The sequence below is a fragment of the Pristiophorus japonicus genome, chromosome 6, assembly GCF_044704955.1.
Source record: "Pristiophorus japonicus isolate sPriJap1 chromosome 6, sPriJap1.hap1, whole genome shotgun sequence".
NCBI lineage: Eukaryota > Metazoa > Chordata > Chondrichthyes > Pristiophoridae > Pristiophorus > Pristiophorus japonicus.
This window is the reverse complement of record NC_091982.1, coordinates 177683570-177706975: the sequence shown is the minus strand read 5'-3', so window position 1 is coordinate 177706975 and position 23406 is coordinate 177683570. Positions and strand designations below refer to the sequence as shown.

Below are 23406 nucleotides of genomic sequence, written 5' to 3'. Positions count from 1 at the left end.
TGCAAGGGTTCAATAAACAAATTTTCACTTTTTCTGCAGCACTTTTGAAAATGACCGAGTGCCAATGTTTACTTCAGACTGCGCGAACGCTCCAACGCGCACGCGCAGGGTTGCCAGCACCCAAAAAACTCATTTAAATTGTACCCGCCCCCTCCTACTTACAAAATCGGCGCGAGTGGTAGGCTCCGCCCCCTGTGCGCCGCGCCAAGCAGACATCGAGCTGCAAGGAGCTCGAGAATACCGCGTTTTGTTTTCGGCGCGAAAAACAGGCGCCCAGCTCTGAGGGGCGCCTTTTTCGCCGCGTGTGGAAACTTGGGGCCAAAGAAAGGAAACTTCGACGGTATGAGACGTGAATTGGCTAGGATAGACTAGAGTATGATACTTAAAGGGTTGACGGTGGATAGGCAATGGCAGACTTTAAATATCATATGGATGAACTCCAACAATTGTACATCCCTGTGTGGTGTAAGAATAAAAAAGGGAAAGTGGCTCAACCGTGGCTAACAAGGGAAATTAGGGCAAGTGTTAAATCCGAGGAAGAGGCATATAAATTGGCCAGAAAAAGCAACAAACCTGAGGACTGGGAGAAAGTTAGAATTCAGCAGAGGAGGACTAAGGGTCTAATTAGGAGGGGGAAAATAGAGTATGAGATTAAGCTTGCAGGGAACATAAAAACTGATTGCAAAAGCTTCTATAGATATGTGAAGAGAAAAAGATTAGTGAAGACTAATGTAGGTCCCTTACAGTCAGAATCAGGGGAATTCATAATGGGAAACAAGGAAATGGCAGATGAATTGAAAAAATATTTTTGTTCTGTCTTCACTCAGGAAGACACGAATAACCTCCTGAAAATACTAGGGGACCGAAGGTCTAGCGAGAAGGGAGAACTAAGGGAACCGAATTGAAAAAATATTTTTGTTCTGTCTTCACTCAGGAAGACACGAATAACCTCCTGAAAATACTAGGGGACCGAAGGTCTAGCGAGAAGGGAGAACTAAGGGAAATCCTTATTAGTCAGGAAATGGTGTTGGGGAAATTGAAGGGACTGAAGGCCGATAAATCTCCCTGGCCTGATAGTCTGCATCTCAGAGTACTTAGAGAGGTGGCCCTAGAAATAATGGATGCATTGGTAATCATTTTCCAACATTCTATAGACTCTGGTTCAGTTCCTACAAATTGGAGGGTAGCTAATGTAACCCCACTTTTTGAAAAAGGAGGGAGCGAGAAAACACGGAATTATAGACCTGTTAGCCTGACATCGGTCGTGGGGAAAATGTTGGAATCAATTATTAAAGATGTAATAGCAGCGCATTTGGAAAGCAGTGACAGGATCGGTCCAAGTCAGCATGGATTTATGAAAGGGAAATCATGCTTGACAAATCTCCTAGAATTTTTTGAGGATGTAACTCGTAGAGTGGACAAGGGGAAGCCAGTGGATGTGATGTATTTATACTTTCAAAAGGTTTTTGACAAGGTCCCACACAAGAGAATAATGTGCAAAATTAAAGCACATGGTATTGGGGGTAATGTATTGACCTGGATAGAGAGCTTGTTGGCAGACAGGAAGCAAAGAGTGGGAATAAACGGGTCCTTTTCAGAATGGCAGGCAGTGACAAGTGGGGTGCTGCAGGGTTCAGTGTTGGGACCCCAGTTATTTACAATATACATTAATGATTTAGATGAAGGAATTGAAGGTAATATCTCCAAGTTTGCAGATGACACCAAGCTGGGTGGCAGTGCAAGCTAGGGGATGCTAGGGGACTTGGACAGGTTAGGCGAATTGGCAAATGCATGGCAGATGCAGTATAATGTGGATAAGTGTGAGATTATTCACTTTGTTTGCAAAAACAGGAAGGTAGATTATTATCTGAATGGTGACAGATTAGTAAGAGGGGAGGTGCAATGAGACCTGGATGTCATGGTACATCAGTCATTGAAGGTAGGCATGCAGGTACAGCAGGCAGTAAAGAAGGCAAATGGCATGCTGGCCTTTATAGCAAGGGGATTTGAGTATAGGAGCAGGGAGGTCTTACTGCAGTTGTACAGGGCCTTGATGAGACCACACCTTGAGTATTGTGTGCAGTTTTGGTCTCCTAATCTGAGGAAGGACATTCTTGCTATTGAGGGAGTGCAGCGAAGGTTCACCAGACTGATTTCTGGGATGGCAGGACTGACAAATGAAAGACTCGATCGACTGGGCTTATATTCACTGGAATTTGGAAGAATGAGGGGGGATCTCATAGAAACATACAAAATTCTGACAGGATTGGACAGGTTAGATGCAGGAAGAATATTCCCGATGTTGGGGATGTCCAGAACCAGGGGTCACAGCCTAAGGATAAGGGGTAAGCTATTTAGGACCGAGATGAGGAGAAACCTCCTCACTTGGAGAATTGTGAACCTGTGGAATTCACTACCACAGAACGTTGTTGAGGCCAGTTCGTTAGATATATTCAAAAGGGATTTAGATGTGGCCCTTACGGATAAAGGGATTAAGAGGTATGGAGAGAAAGCAGGAATGGGGTACTGAAGTTGCATGATCAGCCATGATCATATTGAATGGTGGTGCAGGCTCAAAGGGCCGAATGACCTACTCCTGCACCTACTTTCTATGAGGTTATGGGTCTGCCTTTTAAAACATAAATATCAAAATGTAACATAACTGAGTTGCTAGTTAACAAATAAGGGAGAAAGTTTTTTAATAGTCATTGTCACTGTAGTTGCAGAAATGTTGTAGTATTTTGTTGCAGTTCAGGTGTATAGAGAACATTGGATGGGAACAAATAAATTCAGAAGCAAATTTGTTCTTGGATATTAAATTAACCTTTTTTAAAAAAAAAAATTACCTTTCAAAAATCTGTATATGCAATATTGCATTGTAACTACTAAATTAAGTGTAGCCTGTTTTCAAAGTAACTGATGTCATGGCAAGTTCTGACTAAGATGCTGTACTTGATTAATGCATTATGACTTCCTCAGTAAAATTTTTAGTGAATTTATGGTAAATACAACTGCTTTCCTTGTTTAGTTTGAACTTTTGAGGTTTTTAGTATTTATGTCGGGTCACCGTTTGATTGCAGTAGGCTGCTAGAATGGGATAAATTGCAGAAACAGATTTTCAGTTTTGTACAGTAAAGCTTACTTCATTGTTTCGCAGTACATTCAATGGTACAATTTATGGTTTTGATGTCTTAAAAATTGTTGCATATTTGCGTTCAGGAACATCATAAAAGATCAATACCTAAAGACACCTGGAACCTTCTGTTAGACTTCAGCTGTATGATTGCTGATGACATGTCCAATTACGATGAAGAAGGTATGCTATCTGTAAAATAATTGTCAAAAAGTGTATTCTAAAGCTGCTTTGGCCTACATGATTATTATTCACTGTTAAATACCGTTGAAAAATGTTGATTACTTTTGAATCAGTCATTAAAACCTCTGCTTTGTAATTTAGTGCTAAGAGTTATGAGGTAAATTTATACTTTGTAAAACATTAAGATGAGTTCTATGATTTTTAAATATCAAGTGAGACAGTTTAAATTGGGCAAATTTTAGTAAATTGTAGGGCACAACAAATTTAAGCTTCGTTTCATTTCTGTTGGTAAAAGCTGCCAAACTTTTTAATTATACCATATCAGTTACTATAGAGATGTTTAAAAATGAATGTGATATCAAATTTTGGGTTGAATACTATATCCATTTACCTCTGGCCCGAGTTTGAATCCAGCTTGGCTTAATGGGTTGACTGCACCATTGCACCTCAATCTAAGAAAAGTGAATTTGGGTAATCTGAATTTATGCTTGCCAGACATGAGCCAAACAGCCTGAAAGTGTCCTGAATTTTTTTTACAAAATTAGTATTCAATTAAAGAAGCCACAGAAATATTACATTGGCGCAAGAATGGAGGACTGCTCAACTGAGGCTAATGTTGAGGCCCAATATAGCTGTACCCTGCATCTCACCCTTGCAGTATCTGATCTGGGAGTGTTTTTTGTTGCAAGGTGGTAAAAGTTTAGTTTCCCTGATCTATGCTCCTCTCCTTGGTGAATACAGGATTAGCTAAACAAAAGCTGACATACTCAATATGTGCTTTGTAATAGTTCAGTTTATTAGTAACAATCTTAAAAGAAGTAGAAATGCTTTTTGAAACTGGAAAAAAAAAAAATTACATGTGCAACTTTCTGATGTGTTTCAGGAGCATGGCCGGTGCTTATTGATGACTTTGTGGAATTTGCACGACCACAAATCACTGGGACAAAAAGTACAACAGTGTAGCATTGGGAAGCCTTATCGCAGAATGTACATGATGTGTACAGAATGAAAAATACAGCAAATAATGCACAGTCATTTCACAATTAGTTAATAAAATGCAGATCAATGGATTGAAGTGAAGATCAATCCTTTTATTCTATCCAGAGGGTTGTTAACACCAAAAAGGACTTTTCTTCAATCATATCGTATTCATTTAATGGTGGTTTGGGCTTCTGTCTTAGTCAGGACCTCTATGTAATTTCATCAACACCGAGTGTGAGTTCCGTCTGTATACTCTTTGGGATCCTGTACCATTCATCTTGTATCCGTTTGGAGGACTATTCTGAAAGGATAATTTTATAGTGCTTTTTGACATCAAGCACATTGCTGCCTTCAGTTAGGAGCTGAACAGCATCTTGGACATCGGAAATCTGTATTTGAAATGGAAACCTTGATTTGATCTTAGTACTTTTTAAATTATGTAAACAGGCAGTTAGACCATCACAGAATCTTACTTTAGCTAATCTTTCAGCCGTTTCTTGTTCTATGGCAGATTACTTGTCATAAAGTCTTACTTTTCTATGAAGACTGGAACATACCATTGCCTATGTACGAAATTCGGTCCTGCTCCATAATGAAAGTGGCATTAGAATGGTGCAATTCTACAAATGAGATCTGTGGTATTTACTGTTTGTTTTTCTTTTTGACCAGAATAAAGTCCCGTTTTCCCCCCCCGCCCAGGCCATCTGATATTGGCATATTGCTAAACTTTTTTAGGTCAGGTATAATACAAGAGGCACCATATCACCATTCTGATACTGGATTTTGCATCTTGGCTTCAGATATTTGGCCCTGAATGGCGCTTCAGGTTTCCTTTCCAACTGCAGTATGCTCAAATGAAGACTGCTGAATTAGGTTTTGTGCTGTTGACTAAGAGAAATTGAAATTTCTCCACTCTTTCCAACTCGGGCAGGCCACAGCCATGCTTAACATAAAGAAAACAGCACAGACTTTCCCTTATTTTTTTATATCCAAGAAAACTTATGAAAAGTTAACTAGAAATACCTCCGTCTTTTTGTTGGTGTTTGTAGCCATTCACTTTTTTGAAGTCAAGTTTAAAATCGTTTGTGCTTTAAAGTATTAAAGGCAATTATTTTATACCTGTTTTGTTCCTGCATCCCAGCTTACAATTCATTTATATGCAAAATGGGATGTTTAAGTTGACTTGGCAACCATCGTCAACATTGGGGAGAAGAATTGAAAATCTCTTAGTGTGAAATGGATTTTAATGCTTGTGCGCTTTAGCATAGTTTTACCAGTAGTTTCCCTAATAAAGTTCAAATAGGTTGCCATGTCTATTGATCGTTCCGTCCATACGTATAAATGGGTTGTAAAATAGAGGGGTAACACAATGTTTCAAAAACTAATTTCAAAGGTCGGCATTCAATGCAGGTTTAAGATGAGCCTTTTTATTACCCAGACACACACATTTAAAATATGTGGAATAATCCATTTAAATAGTAATCAAAATCAGATTCTTACTGTAAATGGCTCCCATGTTGGTCTAATGTATTATTCAGGTAAAAGCTTAGAGTTGGAAGAGGCTACAGTTATTAGGATATTTTACTTTTTGTTACATATCCTTGATCTGGATTTCATACTTGGGTCTTCAAAGAAAAAGCTGTGTATGTTATGCCCTGTGCTAATCTCAAATGCATTTTAAAATTGTTTAATAAACTTTAATTTATAGGTGTTCTGATGTTACACTGCTATCTAATGCAGTTGACTTTCAATCAGTTTTCACTCACCTGTGCTTTGAATCCTGAAATTGTGTTACATCGCTCCTTTCATTTATTTGTGATATGTACAGCCAATGTAGAAACCTCTCAATCAGGTTCCACAGTTTGTTACATACCCAATTGAGTGCTTTGACTTCAACCATTTTATTAATCCAAGTTAAACTTATCAACCAATATTGCTGACTAAAATACACCTAAAGAGTAAAACATGTCCATTCATCTTGCTTAGAATATTGGAATGGCTATATGCAACTCTTACTTGAGCAGCATACTGTTTGTTGAAAAGTTAATATGACCCAATATTTAGAGCTTATGGCACTGTGTTTCAAAACTGAACTGTTTCTTTAATTCAATTCTGAAAGGTCATTGAAACTTTTTTCAAAAAGATTCTGGTTTACTTTTTATTCCACTATACCATAACAATGCAAAGACATTTAAGTGATCATAGAAAGCTGGCCATTTTAGAAAATTGTTTTTCATTTTAATTTGGCAATTATACTTTAAATAGTTTTTCTTTTGAAGGTGCATGGTACATTTTAAAGTGCAGTTCTACTGTTTTTATTTTGGTGACACTAAGTTCGCAGATGGGGTCGACCCTAATTAAAATAAGTATATGAAATATGGAAAGTACAACTTTATTGTGCAGGTTTTCTCTATTTTGTTTATACTGTGCAAACATGATGTACTAGAGTACTGTATGAACCATGGAGTCAGTTAGAACTCCACTGTCATTTGCACATGAGATCAGAAGATTCCTAAGAAAAGAAGGCCTAGCTGTTAAAATGAGGTTATAAAGACAATGTAAGCTAAGTACATTTTGAAGCTAAGGTTAAGCAATGATTTTTGGTTATGGCTCGAATTTAGGTACTTCTGATACCAATATAGTCTATTAAATCAAGATATTAAAGATAAATCACTATTTAAAGTGGTAGATTTCGATTCCTTACTCACCAATGCAATCCACTTGCCTGCTTCTTTCAGCGTGCACTTCTTTGGTTCTGGAGAAATTCAGCTTACTGGTGTAACAAAGGATTTTTATATATACAATGCATAAAATAAGCAATGCACAATTCCTATTTTTTATTGTGTACAGAGCAGCTGGAGATAGACCTGGCAAAGTCCATTTAATGTCCACATTCTGTTTCTATTGTGTCTTTTCGTTTTGGTCATGAGGCTTCTTCCCAATTGCAGTGATGGATTTCTTCCTCACTGCCATTTAATAGCCAAGTTTCTAACGAGAATGTTCTTTAGTTGGACATGTAAACTGTTCTAATTATGGACCTTGAGTATTTTGTATGCACATACTCTCACCTGCGACCTCTATGGTGAGGAAAACTGCACCCCTCTTGAGTAATCAACTGCATGAAGGAGAAATATCTCCTCACGTTCATTTTTTAAAGTTTGTCTAAACTTGAAACAAAGCAACATGCACGGAGAGGAGCAAGCAGGATGACGAATTGTTGGTGAGTAACTAATTGTGCAATTTTAAACAGGATTTACTTCCACCTTCAGGGTGAGGTAGTTGTCCTAAAACTTAATTCAGTGTTATTCATATGAATGGCCTGAACATTTCTTTGCTACATCTTTGGATGATTCTCCAGCTTTCAACCCTGATGGAAACTTTTTGTTGACTGAATGTTCTCACTTGCCCCTGTGGGAAAATTATCTGTGTGCTAGATCTGTGGGAATGTATTTCAAATGAATGAGAGGTGTACTTGTATGTACATACATACATTCTTGCATGCCAGGCCTTGTTTGATGGAGAAAATGCACTTACTCCTTTTTTGGTGTGTTTTAAGAAAAGCATCAAAATATTTGGATCTGATCCTTGGAACTTTTGAATGGAATTTCTTTTTTAATTAACTGCAGCATAACTGTTCATTTTTACTGAGTTGGTAGTCTTAGGAAGTCTGATATCCAACTAGTAATCTCTCTCTATTTGGTTTACCTACCATTTTAGTTCTTCCATGCCACAGCAATTCCTAACCGAGGATAGGCAGAGGACCTACTTCCAGACCTCTTGTCAGTTTTAAAACTTGCCATTAGAATGTTAACTCAGCTTAAGTTTTTCCCTCCTCATGAAGAAACTCTTTCCTTGTCTTTGGCATCCATGGCCAACATACCTGCTACATTGCGAGCTTGCATCTTGATACTCTACTCCAACATGCTGTATTCCCAAGATGTTCATTAAGCTGTCAATTTGGTCATGCACATTAGTACTGTTTCTGTTTTCACGAACAGTGCTGGTGTAACTTTGTAACTATTGCACTGAGCTATTCATAGTGATTTCTGATTGCACCAAAGCTGTTCACTGACAGAAATTTTGTACTACATGTACACAAACTTTGGCTATCTCTTCCAAAAGCTTGAAGCCTATTAAGTTTTGTACTGCAGTGTTAAACATTTTGTCTGCACATTTTTTCTGTACATTTAAACAAAAGTGTGATGGCAGTTATGGCATGATGCACATTTTAATATCAAAGCTGACTTAAGTTTTTTTTAAAAACTATCATAGAACTAGTTCTTTAAGATGCTTAGTCACTTGAAGGGATTAATGGTTTCTATAAAATTACTATTGGCTCATAAACAACATACTGTTTTAGTAATGTCAATCAAATGCAAAAAAACTACTTTCGGGGGTGGGGAAGGGAAGATGAGAAGCTGGGGCATTTAAAAAAAAAAACTTTTCATAAACTTGCATCTCCCTGTTAAAATTTGCTTAATGGATGCTCAAACTTTCTTCATACAGGTACATAAACATGTAAAGTGGAGATCTTGTTTTAAAGAACAACATAGTCGTGTACCTATTGACCCATTACGGAATCATCTGCAATGTTTATGGAGTGTGCCAAAACCATTGTCTTTCATTGCTTGGCATAGAATAAACCAACATGGTTCGGTGTATTTTTGTCCTGTTTGGCCACATCCTTGAATATGTTAAGACTTGATAAGGGTCCATCTGTTCCTTTTGTGGTATTTTAAGGATTATAGAGAATTGAACACTTGTTCAAACTGAACAATTGTTAACTGTGAAGTCTTCATCCTCGGGTATGGGACAGGGAAACAGTATTGTAATTCAGGCCTAATATAGTGCTTTGTACGTATTGCAATTCTGTACACTTGTAGGTAGTACATTTTAGAGTATTGAAAGCTTGTTTAGGAAGAGCTTGTTTAAATGGATGTCTTGTAAATTATGTAAAATTTTTATCTCATTATGGGCAAATGTATTGTAAATTGACACATAAGATGAAAATCTACAGGGTCCACTGAGAAATGCCAATAAAAGGGTTGTAAGAAAATTCAATTTATAAGTATCTCATTGCCTGTTTGCTATACATTGAATGAATGTAGAAACATTTTCTGAAAATTGATGAGGTGTAATAAATGCTGGAGATCAGGAGTAGGGCACTTTTTTGAGTTAAATGCCCAAAATAAGTATATGTGGGTAACTGCCTTATTTCAAGATCACAAATTGATTTTCTCTCCATTTACTGCCCCACTTCATGTGCACGTTTTCTTCCCCTCTGTTTTTGTCTCTTGGTTACAACAACAACAACTTGTATTTATATAGCGCCTTTAATTATAAAATGCCCAAGACACTTCACAGGAGTGCTTTAAGACAAAACAAATAAATTTGACACTGAGCCACACAAGAAGAAATTACGGCAGATGACCAAAAGCTTGGTCAGAGGTAGGTTTTAAGGAGCATCCTAAAGGAGGAAAGAGAGGCAGAGGGGTTTAGGGAGGGCATTCCAGAACTCTGGGCCTAGGCAGCTGAAAGCACACCCACCAATGGTTGAGCAGTTATAATTGGGGATGCTCGAGATGGCAGAATTTGAGGAGCGCAGACATCTCTGCGGGGCTGGGGAGGGGTGTTTGTGAGGCTGAAGGAGATTACAGAGATAGGGGTGAGGCCATGGAGGGATTTCTAAACAAGGACGAGAATTTTGAAATCGCAGTGTTGCTTAACCAGGAACCAAGGTAGGTCGATGAGCACGGATGATGGGTGAGTGGGACTTGGTGCAGGTTAGGACATGAGCCCCAAGTTTTGGATGACCTCGATTTACGTAGGGTAGAATGTGGAAGGCCAGCCAGGAGTGCGTTGGAATAGTCAAGCCTAGCAGTTACAGTCGTGTTTTTTTTTAATTAATTTTATTTTTCTCATCCAGAATTTTTTTTAAATAAGAGAAATGCCCATAAGCTCAATAAGCCTGCTTCTTTTTCCCCAATCTCACCGACACATCGTCTTACTGTAAGAAGTAAAATGGGGGCAGAAGCAAAAGGTAGAAAGGAAATAAGGAAAAGTGGAGGGCAGAGAAATCAAAGGCAAAAATCAAAAAGGGCCACATTTCAAAATTCTAAAAGGACAGAGTGTTTTTTAAAAAAAAAACAAGCCTGAAGGCTCTGTCTCAATGCGAGAAGCATTCGTAATAAGGTGGATGAATTACCTGCGCAGACAACTGTTAACGGATATGATGTAATTGGAATTACGGAGACATGGCTCCAGGGTATCTGGCATCCAGGGGTATTCAATATTCGGGAAGGATAGACAGAAAGGAAAATCAGGTGGGGTAGTGTTGCTGGTTAAAGAGGAGATTAACGCAATAGTAAGGAAGGACACTAGCTTGGATGATGTGGAATCTGTATGGGTAGAGCTGCGGAACACCAAAGGGCAGAAAACACCAGTGGGAGTTGTGTACAGACCACCAAACAGTGGTAATGAGGTTGGGGATGGCATCAAACAGGAAATTAGGGATGCGTGCAATAAAGTTATCATGGGTGACTTTAATCTACATATAGATTGGGCTAACCAAACTGATAGCAATACGATGGAGGAGGATTTCTTGGAGTGTATAAGGGATGGTTTTCTAGACCAATATGTCGAGGAACCAACTAAAGAGCTGGCCATCCTAGACTAGGTGTGTAATGAGAGAGGATTAATTAGCAATCTTGTTTTGCGAGGCCCCTTTGGGAAGAGTGACCATAATATTGTAGAATTCTTCATTTAAGATGGAGAGTGACACAGTTAATTCAGATACTAGGGTCTTGAACTTAAAGGTAACTTCGATGGTATGAGACTTGAATTGACTAGGATAGATTGGCGAATGATACTTAAAGGGTTGACAGTGGATAGGCAATGGCAGACATTTAAGGATCACATGGATGAACTTCAACAATTGTACATCCCTGTCTGGTGTAAAAATAAAACGGGCAAGGTGGCTCAACCGTGGCTAACAAGGGAAATTAGGGATAGTGTTAAATCCAAGGAAGGGGAATATAAATTGGCCAGAAAAAGCAGCAAACCCGAGTACTGGGAGAAATTAAGAATTCAGCAGAGAGGGACAAAGGGTTTAATTAGGAGGGGGGACAAAGGGTTTAATTAGGAGGGGGGAAATAGAGGTATGAGAGTAAGCTTGCAGGGAACATAAAAACTGACTCCAAAAGCTTCTATAGATATGTGAAGAGAAAAAGATTAGTGAAGACAAACGTAGGTCCCTTGCAGTCAGAATCAGGTGAATTTATAATGGGGAACAAAGAAATGGCAGACCAATTGAACAAATACTTTGGTTCTGTCTTCACTAAGGAAAACACCAATAACATTCCGGAAATACTAGGGGACCGAGGGTCTACCGCAAAGGAGGAACTAAAGGAAATCTTTAATAGTCAGGAAATTGTGTTTGGGAAATTGATGGGATTGAAGGCCTACTTAAGGGCCAGAGTACTTAAGGAAGTGGCCCTAGAAATAGTCGATGCATTGGTGGTCATTTTCCAACATTCTATAGACTCTGGATCAGTTCCTATGGATTTGAGGGTAGCTAATGTAACCCCACTTCTTTTTTTAAAAAAAAGAGAGAAAACTGAACAATAGACCGGTTAGCCTGACATCGGTAGTGGGGAAAATGTTGGAATCAAATATTAAAGATGTAATAGCAGTGACAGGATCGGTCCAAGTCGGCATGGATTTATGAAGGGGAATTTTTTTGAGGATGTGACTAATAGAGTAGACAAGGGAGAACCAGTGGATGTTGTGTATTTGGACTTTCAAAAGGCTTTTGATAAGGTCCCACACAAGTGATTGGTGTGCAAAATCAAAGCACATGGTATTGGGGGTAATGTATTGACATGGATAGAGAACAGGTTGGCAGTCAGGAAGCAAAGAGTGGGAATAAACGCATCCTTTTCAGAGTGGGAATAAACGCATCCTTTTCAGAATGGCAGGCAGTGACTTGTGGGGCACCGCAAGGTTCAGTGCTGGGACTCCAGCTATTTACAATATACATTAATGATTTAGACGAAGGAATTGAATGTGATATCTCCAAGTTTGCAGATGACACTAAGCTGGGTGGCAATGTGAGCTGTAAGGAGGATGCTAAGAGGCTGCAGGATGACTTGGACAGGTCAGGTGAGTGGGCAAATGCATGGTAGATGTAGTATAAATATAGATAAATGTGAGGTTATCCACTTTGGTGGCAAAAACAGGAAGGCAGAATATTATCTGAATGGTGACAGATTAGGAAAAGGGGCGGTGGAACGAGACCTGGGTGTCATGGTACATCAGTCATTGAAAGTTGACATGCAGGTACAGCAGGCGGTGAAGGCAAATGGCATGTTGGCCTTCATAGCGTGAGGATTTTAGTATAGGAGCAGGGAGGTCATACTGCAGTTGTACAGGGCCTTGGTAAGGCCACACCTTGAATATTGTGTTCAGTTTTGGTCTTCTAATCAGAAGGAGAACATTCTTGCTATTGAGAGTGTGCAGCGAAGGCTCACCAGACTTATTCCTGGGATGGCAGGACTGACATATGAAAGACTGGATCGACTGGGCTTATATTCACTGGAATTTAGAAGAATGAGAGGGGATCTCATAGAAACATATAAAATTCTGACTGGATTGGACAGGTTAGATGCAAGAAGAATGTTCCCGATGTTGGGGAAGTCCAGAACCAGGGGTCACAGTCTGAGAAGTCATGAGGTAAGCCATTTAGGACTGAGATGAGGAGAAACTTCTTCACTCAGAATTGTGAACCTGTGGAAGTCTCTACCACAGAAAGTTGTTGAGGCCAGTTCATTAGATATATTCAAAAGGGAGTTAGATGTGGCCCTTGCAGCTAAAGGGATCAAGGGGTATGGAGAGAAAACAAGAATGGGGTACTGAAGTTGCATGATCAGCCATGATCATATTGAATGGTGGTGCAGGCTCGAAGCGCCAAATGGCCTACTCCTGCACCTATTTTCTATGTTTCTATGTTTTTATCCTGAATTATTATAAATGTTAGAGAGCAGAACAAAGATTGGAGCTCTCGTATGGGGATAGGGGAGAACCTGAAATATAATGAACAAACTTTAAAAAAAAAATTATTACATTTCTTAAATAATTTTTATCAATGAATAAATTTGACACACTACAAAATTAAAGTTGGTTTTTCAGGGCCATAACATTTATTTAGCAGTCAATATGCTGTTAAAACCCCAGTTACATCTAATCTAACATGGGGTATTTAACAGCAGTATTACTGCAGAAAAGCCCAGGTTTTCGTCAGTTTCACTGATTGCTGTCGACGGGGGGAGAGAGGGTGAGGGCACAGTGCAGCCAGTGTCAGAGCAGTGAATGACTGATGACGACTAAAGGATTTCTGTGTTTAGATGCTCATGCGCCAAATCCTGAAGTTGCGGTCAGTTTCAAAGGAGTAATTACAGCGAATGCTGATTGTTCACCGTTATTACCCACCCCAAATTTCGAGCTAGAATTCATTCTGATTGCTTTAATGAGTTACACTTTCCAAGGGTTCACTATTTAGATGTTTCAATTATTTGAGTTTCACTATAATTGCTGATTTGCTGATCTGTTGTTCCTAGTTGTGTATTTTACCTTTTTCTAAAACTGAAGTTGTATTTGCTTATTTCTCAAATCTGAAAGCTCCTTAATTTTTTAAGTTATTTCTTTAATCCATTATATATTGTCTAGCACATCTCTTGATCTTGAAAATTAATTTTACTTGAACTTTTTGCTCCTTTTTCTAGGCAAAGATAGATTTTAAGTAACTATTCCAAACTCTTGTCTTCCCACTATAATTTTTAAGTAGATCAATAGTTTGCTTTCACCCCTTGTCTAATATATCTTAATGCTGTATAGTATTTTACATACTTTCCTTAGTCAAAAGGGAGTGGTTTCAAGCTCTGCTCCAGGACTTGAGCACATGATCTAGGATGACATTTCCGTGCAGTACTCTGAGTGCTGCATAGTCAAGGTGCCAACTTGTGGGATGAGACATTTAAAGTGAGGCCCTACGTGCCTGTTCAGGTGGGTGTAAAAGATCCAATGGCACTATGCAAAGCACAGGAAAATTCTACTGGTGTCTCACATTTATCCCTCAAACATCACAAGAAATAGATTAATTATTAAATTAGCTCATTGCTGTTGGTTGTGAAGCACTTTGGGATGTCCTGAGGACGTGAAAGATGCTAGACAAAAGCAAGTTCATTCTATAAGTATGTGTTAAGATGTACATGTGTAAATATAAAATGTTATGTTTTTTGATATTTGCTAATCTCAGTTTATCTTGAATTCAGGATTTAAATTTTCCTCCCAATGACTGGGTGAAAATGTAGCTGGTGAATTTTTGACCTGACTTTGCTCCGTTGTGTGTTCCAAGTTTGAAAATCGAAATGTTTATATTCCCATTTAACTATATTCACCTTTTTAATATAGCTGAATCAAAACATTAATTTGGAATGTAGCTTCAATATTTTCTTAAATGATTCCTACTTTTCTACTAAAGATCTCCCAAGCTAATGTGTTCCAATTAACTTTGCAGTCCTTAGAAGTCTGCTCTTTTTTAATTACTTGTGTTAATGTTATTGCACATGATCATTTCTATTCCAATGGTATTTAGATGATTGCATTCTGGACACTTTCTACATTACATCTTCCACCCTTCATAAACTTGAGCTTATCCAAATCTTTGCTGCCCATATCCTAATTTGCAAAGTCTTGTTCACCTATCACCGCTGTGCTCGCTGACCTTCATTGGCTCCTGGTCCAGCAATGCCTTGAATTCTCATGCTTGTGTTCAAATCCCTCCATGACAACTCTCCTCCCTACCTCCTGCAATCTCCTTTTAATCCTACAACCTTCCAAGAAGTGCATTCCTCCAATTCTGACCTCGATAGTGCATCCCCGAGGGTGTGATGTGGGATGTCAGCCAAGAGTGCATTGAAATAGTTGTGTCTGGAGCTAGCGAGGGTTTCAGCAGCAGATGAGCTGAGGCAGGGGCGGAATGGGCGATGTTATGGAGGTAGACAAAGGCAGTCTTGGTGATGGAGAGGATATGGGGTCAGACGCTCAGTTCAGGGTTTAATAAGTCGCCAAGGTTGCGAACAGTCTGGTTCACCCTCACAGTTCCCAGGTAGAAGGATGGAGTCGATGGCTAAGGATTCGAGTTTGTAGCAGAATATTTAGTTGGACGAAATTTATGCTCATCCAATACTAGATGTCGGGCAAGCAATGTGACACATCCGAGTCAGTGGAGGGGTCAAGAGAGGTGGTGGTAAGTTGGAGCTGTGTGTCATCAGCATACTTGTGGAACCTGATGTGTTTTTGGGTAATGTTGCTGAGGAGAAGCAAGTAGATGAGAACTAGGGTGCCAAGAATAGATACTTGCATTAAAGGCGCTATATAAATGCAAGTTAACTACAGAATAACTGCTGATCCTCTTGGCTGTTTGATAAACTGATTGATGAAATAATACTGCACCACCTTTAGAAGCATACACTGTTCTAACTTTGTTGTGTTCCCAGTCAGTGTCTGCATAAACAAAACCCCCCATGATTAAAGCTTTGGCCTTTTTACAGGCCTCCTTGATCTGCAAATTAAAAAAAAACCCTGGCCTCTTCTGCCTAGGCAGCCAACCAGTGATCACCTTTCCTTTTTTATCCTCAAACTCAATTGATACACTCAGCTGCTCAGCCAAGACACTTTATATAGATTCTTGCATGAATGCAATGTCCTTTCTACCATATTGCTGCCACTCCACCTGTTATCTTCAGCTTATTCTTTCTGTAGTCTCTACCATGGCATTTCAATGTACCAGCCAATGTCATTCATTCTCACTGCATCATACTTTTCCTTCCAGTTCCACGAACAGGTCTGCTCCTAGCTTTAAGATAATTAGCAGTTCCTTTTATTTCTATTTTGCCTTTCTCTCTATCCACCCCCCCCCCACCCCTGCCCACGGGCTCCATTAGTATTTCTTTACCACCAACCACAAGTATAAAAGCTGGGCAGGTGAATAAAAGGTTTTAATTTTTACTAAACTATCACTTTATCACTAAATAATTTGTTTCCCTCTTGGTATCAGTGGAATGTTTTGAGTTTTGCGTTTCATTAACTGTGCTAACCAGTCAATACGTTAAAAATGGCTTTCTACAACTTTTCTGTTGAGAAATCTTTGTATGTACATTAGCAGATCTAGATTTTGGGAGAAAGGCTGGAACCAGTTCTTGGGTTACTATATGCAGTACTTTATATCGGGCTTCCAGGCAGTATGCATGATTATAGCCAAGGGTGACCGGCTTGATTTTGTTAATTCTTCCTTCCTTCATGGGGAAAAACCTGCTCTATCAGCTTGCAATAGTGGAGATCATTGTGTAAGGAATTGTGAAAACAAACCCACATTCTGTAGCTCCATGATAATATAGTTCCTAGTGTTCATAATAGGCAGTCCTTCGAAATCGAGGAAGACTTGCTTCCATTCCAAAAAATGAGTTCTCTGGTGACTGTACAGTCCAATACAGGAATTACAGTCTCTTTGTCTCACCTGTTACAATCATTAAGGGAAAGGTGGGTGGGGAGTCTGGTTTGCCACACGCTCCTGCTGCCTGCGCTTGTCCTCCGCATGCTCTCGGTGACGAGACTCAGTGCTCAGCGCCCTCCCGGATGCTCTTCCTCCACTTAGGGTGGTCTTGGGCCAGAGATTCCCCGGTGCCGGTGGGGATGTTGCATTTTATCCAGGAGATTTTGAGGATGTCCTTGAAACGGTTCCTCTGCCCACCTGCCTTGTAGGAGTTCCGAATAGAGCGTTTGCTTTGGGAGTCTCGTGTTGGGCATGTGGATAATGTGGCCCACCCAAGGGAGCTGGTCGAGTGTGGTCAGTGCTTCGATGCTGGGGATGTTGGCCTGATCGAGAACACTGATGTTGGTGCGTCTATCCTCCCAATGGATTTGCAGGATCCTGCGGAGGCAGCACTGGTGGTACTTCTCCAGCGCTTTGAGGTGTCTACTGTATATGGTCCACTTCTCTAAACCATATAGGAGGACAGTTATCGCTACAACCCTGTAGACCATAAACTTGGTGCCAGATTTGAGGTTTTGGTGCTATGCATAAGACTGCTTGATCATAGAAAATAGGCTACAATCTTTTGATCAAATATGTTGATGTATGTATTTGCTATAAATTGTTAACTTGTCTAATCTAGTCACTCATTCAGAGAAATAGTGTGATTTTCAAAAGAATCTACCATAAAATAGTACAGCACAAAAGGAATCCCATACAGCCCATTGAGTCTGCCGGCTCTTTTGAAGAGAAATCCAATTAGTCCCACTCCTCTGCTCTTTCTCTATATCCCTGCAATATTTTTCTCCAAGAATTGATCCAATTCCCTTTTGAAGGCTACTTTTTAATCTGTATCCATCACCCTATCGGGTAGTGCATTTCAAAGCCCTAACCACTCCTTGCGTAAAATGTTTTTATCCTCGTGTCGCCTCTGATTCTTTTGCCAACCACCTTAAATCTGTGTCCTCTCATTATTGACCCTTCAGCCATTGGAAACGGTTTCTCTTGATTTATTCTATCTAAACCCTTTGTGTTTTTAACCACAGCTATTCAATCTCCTCTTGGGCTTCTCTGCTCCAAGGAGAACAACCCAGCTTCTCCTGTTAATCCACATAGCTGTAATCCCTTATCCCTAGAATCATTCTATTAAATCTCTTCTATACCCTCTTCAAAGCTTTCACATCCTTCTTAAAATATGGTGTCCAGAATTGGACACACGACTCCAGCTGCACTTTCACAGATTTGTGCAAACACACCAAGGTCTCTCTGTTCTTGCATTTCCTTTTTAAAAAAAAAAACATTTTCATAGAATCATTACAGCACAGTAGGAGGCCATTTGGCCTGTTGAGCCCATGCTGGCTCTGCAAGAGCACTTCAGCTAGTCCAATCCCTTGCCCTTTCTCTGTAGCCTTGCAAAAATGTTTTCCTTCAGGTACTTATCTAATTCCGTTTAGAAATCCATACTTGAATCTGCTTCCACCACCCTTTTGGGCAGTGCATTCCAAATCATAACCACCTGCTGCATAAAAAACATTTTTGCTGGTGTTGCCTTTTGGATCTTCTGCCAATCTGTGTCCTCTGTTCTTGACCCTTCCACCAATGGGAACAATTTCTCTCCATCTACTCTGTCTAGATCCCTCATGATTTTGCTTGTATTGTTGTCAATCCTTAAATTTTGTTCCCTCACACTTTTTTGCATTGAATTTCATCTGCCATGTGTCCACCATTCCACCCACCTGTCTATGTCCTCTTGAAGCCTATTACTATCTTCACTGTTTACTACACTTGCAAGTTTCGTGCCATCTGCAAATTTTGAAATTGTGCCCTGTACCCCTATGTCCAAGTCATTAATGTATATCAAAGATAGCAGTGATCATAGTACTGAACCTTCAGAACAATACTGTGTACATCTCCCCCTGCAATCTGAAAAACAGCCATTTGCCCCACACCATTTTCTATCCCTTAGCCAATTTTGTATCCATGCTGATAAAGTATTTTAATATTATTGCACAAACACTGGAACAGCCCATTCTTAAACTGCTGTTCTGCTTTAAATCTAGTCTGCAGGATTCTGAGCTGCTGTGAAAATGCTGTAGTGCTAACTGGATTCGACCACTGAACCATCCTGTGATCCGGAGTCAAATGAACTCCTGTTGCACCGAGTCAGCCATGGTTCTGTGATGGCTCTCTCGCCTCATAGTCAGAAGGTTGTGGGTTCAAATCCCCTTCCAGAGACTTGAGAACATAAACTAGACTGGCACTTCAATGCAGTGCTGTTTTTTGGGTGAGATGTTAAACTGAGATTCTTGCCTTCCCCCTCGGCTGGATGAAAAGAACCCATGGTACTATTCGAAGAAGAACAGGAGATCTCTGCACATCTTGGCCAATATTTATCCTGCAATCAATACCAAATACAGATTATCTGGTCAATATCACATTGCTGTTTGTGGGACCTTGGTATGCACAAATTGGCTGCCACGTTTCCTACATTAAAACAGTGACTACCAATATTCCATGCAGCCACGCAGCTCTCGGGACCTCCCACGCAGCCGACTCGAAAGCTTTTCAAAGCGAGAAACCGTGCATGCACGATATTTTGAATGGACTGCAACACCTTTAAAGGGGCTGTGCGCCCTCCCCAAACAAAAAGGGAACATTGGTGACTACACTTCAAAAGTATTGCATTTCTGTATTGGATGTCCTGAGTTCGTAAAAGGTGTTGTATAAATACAAGCCATTCTCTCCCTTGCTTCCCTCCACTTCTTCCTGCCTTCCCCTCTCCTAACCAAGCACAATTCAACTAGCTAATCTCACTTTAATCGAGCTAATAATTTTATAGACTTTGCTGTTTTTGTGACTTTTTCTCAACTTTTTTCATTGTTAATTCCTGTTTCTACATTAATAATGGAAACTTGTTTATATAACCTTTATGATGTAATTACAAATAGTCACTAGTGGTGGCGCTGTCGTTCAGCCCAGGTGATAAGCTAGAGATAAAAACAAAATGCTGGTCAGGCAGAATCTGGAGAGAGAAACAGAGTAAACATTTCAGGTTGATGTCTTTTCATCAGAACTTTAAAAAAAAAACTGTCAACCTCTAATATCTTAAACATGTACATACATAGACAGGGAAAAGGAGGAGTGGGAGGGTGTTGAAAGAGCATGATGGTGCCTATGATAGGGTTGAGGGCAGAAGTGATTAAATGACAAACGGGATGATGGTGGAAGGTAACGGGGCAAGTAAAAAAAAAAAAAAAAAATGAAAGATGGGCCCAGAGAAGGTATAAATAGTTACAGCAGAATAGCAATGGGGAAGGGAAGCCTGGAAAATCTGGTAAGGAGGTGAACGTTCTCATGACCCGGGAATAGGATTACCAACTCTAGTTTGATGTATTCCTGGAGAATTGATCGTGACATTCAATTACCTGGCATTTTGATTGTTACTTTACTCGTGATGCTTAATCACATTTGATCACATGACATTTACCCACTGCAACTGTTATTGCATTTACCTTAGTTGAGTGTCTTAATACCACTAAGCCCCAAAGCTGTGACTTTTTGTTAGTGAGATGAATAACACAATTTCTATTCTTCTGTGTTCTTTGATTTATAAAGCTATAAGGATAAGTAATGTTTAAATTTAAAAACTACATCCTAGTGGTTATGTTACTGGACTAGTAATCCAGGGGCCTGGACTGATGATCCAGGGACGCGAGTTCAAATCCCACCACAACAGTGGGGGCATTTAAAATTCAGTTAAATAAATCTGGAATTAAAAAGCTAGTACCAGTAATGGTGATCATGAAACTGCCGGCTTGTTGTAAAAACCAATTGGTTCACTAATGTCCTTTTTTTTTTAAAAGAGAAGGAAATCTGCTGTCCTTACCTGGTCTGGCCTATTTGTGACTCCAGACCCACAGCAATGTGGTTGTTTAACTGCCACTGCCCTCTGAAATGGCCTAGCAAGTCACTCCATTGTATTCAAGAAGGCGGCTCATCACCATCTTCTCGAGGGCAATTCGGGATGGGTAATAAACGCTGGCCTTGCTGGTGACGTCCACATCCCGTGAATGAATAAAAAAGACTTGCATTTATATAGTGCCTTTCACGACCATAAACTCCTAGCTCCAGCCAACTCTTGTGTCTTTGAAAAGATTGATTCACAAACTGCTATTTAAAAATAAAAGTATATGAAAATAAGGACAGAATAACTTTGAAGTGGGACTGAATTATGTCCCCCTGTCCTTCTTCAATTAACCCTCACCCTCATGCACTTTGGCAGAAAAAAATCAAAGAGCAAGTAGAAATTTAAATGGAGAAAGATTGCAAAGTGCCGCAGTGCAGCAGGACCTGCGGGTACTTGTGCATGAAACGCAAAAGAATAGTATGCAGGTACAGCAAGTGATCAGGAAGGCCAATGGTATCTTGGCCTTTATTGCAAAGGGGATGGAGTATAAAAGCAGGGAAGCCTTGCTACAGTCGTACAGGGTATTGGTGAAGCCACATCTGGAATACTGCGTGCAGTTTTGGTTTCCATATTTACAAAAGGATATAGTTGCTTTGGAGGCAGTTCAGAGAAGGTTCACTAGGTTGATTTCGGAGATGAGGGGGTTGACTTATGAGGAAAGGTTGAGTAGTTTGGGCCTCTACGCATTGGAGTTCAGAAGAATGAGAGGTGATCTTATTGAAATGTATAAGATTATGAGGGGGCTTGACCAGGTGGGTGCAGAGAGGATGTTTCCACTGACGAGGGAGACCAGAACTAGAGGGCATGATTTTAGAATAAGCAGCCGCCCATTTAAAACACAGATGAGGAGGAATTTCTTCCGAGGGTTGTAAATCTGTGGAATTTGCTGCCTCGGAGAGCTGTGGAAGCTGGAACATTGAATAAATTTAAGACAGAAATAGATTATTTCTGGAGTGATAAGGGGGTTATGGAAAGCAGACGGGGAAGTGGAGCTAAGTCCATGATAAGATCAGCCATAATCTTATTAAATGGTGGAGCAGGCCGAGCAGCCATGTGGCCTACTCCTGTTCCTATTTCTTATGTTCTTATCACCAATTTAAAATCTTCCATGGACCAGTGTAATTAGGCAGTGTAATAGAAAATAATTGTTTCTTCTGTGACTTATTTAAGTGGCAACTTAATGCAGTTTTATTAGCAGCTAAAAATGGGTTTCCAAAAAAATTGAGCATTTTTAATAAGAGTCCAGCTATGTTCCCTTTGAACTGCATAGCCGCGCAACGCTCGTGAAAGGCACTATACAACACGCAGCTGGATTTTAAAAAGGAAAAATCACGCATGCGCAGTATTTTGAATGGGCCGTGCACCCCCCAAAAAAATTCATGGAAACAGTGGTGTCTAGTCTTCCACTTAAGTGATCTGAAATCAGGTTACTCAACAGTTACTTTAAAAAGCTATACTGAACTATTTGCTAGTTTCATTGGTGGAACCTAATCAGTTTTAGAAAATAAATTTTTTAAATATTAAAGTTCTTTTAAAATGGGCCTATTAGTGCCTTTGCACCAAAAATGCTTAATTTGAAGAGCCTCATAGAATGGTGGAAACTTGCCATGGTCATCATTCCGATGTAGAGGTAAGACTGGCTTTTAAACCAATGTTCAAAATCGTGGAAACTCTATTTATGCTCGATGAAGCTGCCATTTAAAATTCATCAATCTTTTATGCTGGTTTGGTCAATTTCAGGTGTGAGAGATGGAAAGGTTTAGAAAGGGAATACCAGAGCTTGAGACCGAGATGGCTAACAAAGGAAGTTGGAGATGCGCAAAAGGCTAGAATTGGAGGAACGTAGAGTTTGCGGTGGGTTGTAGGGCTAGAGGAGATTAGAGATAGGATCGGGCGAGGCCATGGAGGGATTTGAACACAACGAACATTTTTAATTCAAGGCATTAGGGTAGCGGGAGCCAGGGTACCAGATCGAAGGTTGGCCTCCTGCTCCATTCACTCTATTAAACCCTACAAATGGGCATAGATTTTTTTTGTTTGCCCAATATAAGAGGGCAGAGTCACTGATGGGACACATACCACTTACCCCAGTCCAGATAAATTAGGCAACGAGCCAAGGCTTGGGGTTAATACAATAATTGTTGGGGGCCTTTTAATCTTTTATAGACTGGGCAAATCAAAGTGGCAAAAGTAGTTTGGAGGATGAGTTCAGAGAATACATTTGAGAGTTTCCTAGAACAATGCATCATTGAACCAACCAGGGAAGAGGCTATTTTAGATCTTATCTTGTGTAATGAGCCAACGTTAATTAATAATATAGTAAGGGATCCTCTGGGGCAGAGTGATCATAATACATTGAGTTAGTGTGACGTACTTAAGTTTAATGCTGTAGTTTCAAATTTAACATTTTAAAAAGCTGAATATGTCTGAGGGGCGAGTTGGCCAAGGTAGATTGGGAAATTAGATTAAACGCTATGACGGTAGATGAGCAATGGTGAACATTTAAAGAAATAGTTCAGAATTTTCAGCAAATGTACGTTCCTTGGAGAAATA

General features: G+C 39.8%; 1 protein-coding gene across 3 annotated transcripts in view; it reads left to right on the top strand.

Annotated features, from left to right (window-relative positions):
• Window positions 1–6687, top strand: part of dcun1d1 (DCN1, defective in cullin neddylation 1, domain containing 1 (S. cerevisiae)) — a 104010-nt gene extending 97323 nt beyond the window's left edge. For all 3 annotated transcript variants that reach the window (XM_070883432.1, XM_070883431.1, XM_070883433.1), the window contains exons 6-7: window positions 3220–3316; window positions 4200–6687. In XM_070883432.1, the coding sequence (XP_070739533.1) occupies window positions 3220–3316; window positions 4200–4279 (177 nt within the window). In that variant the 3' untranslated portion in view covers window positions 4280–6687. The remainder of the gene's footprint in view (window positions 1–3219; window positions 3317–4199) is intronic.
• The last annotated feature ends 16719 nt before the right edge of the window (window positions 6688–23406 follow it).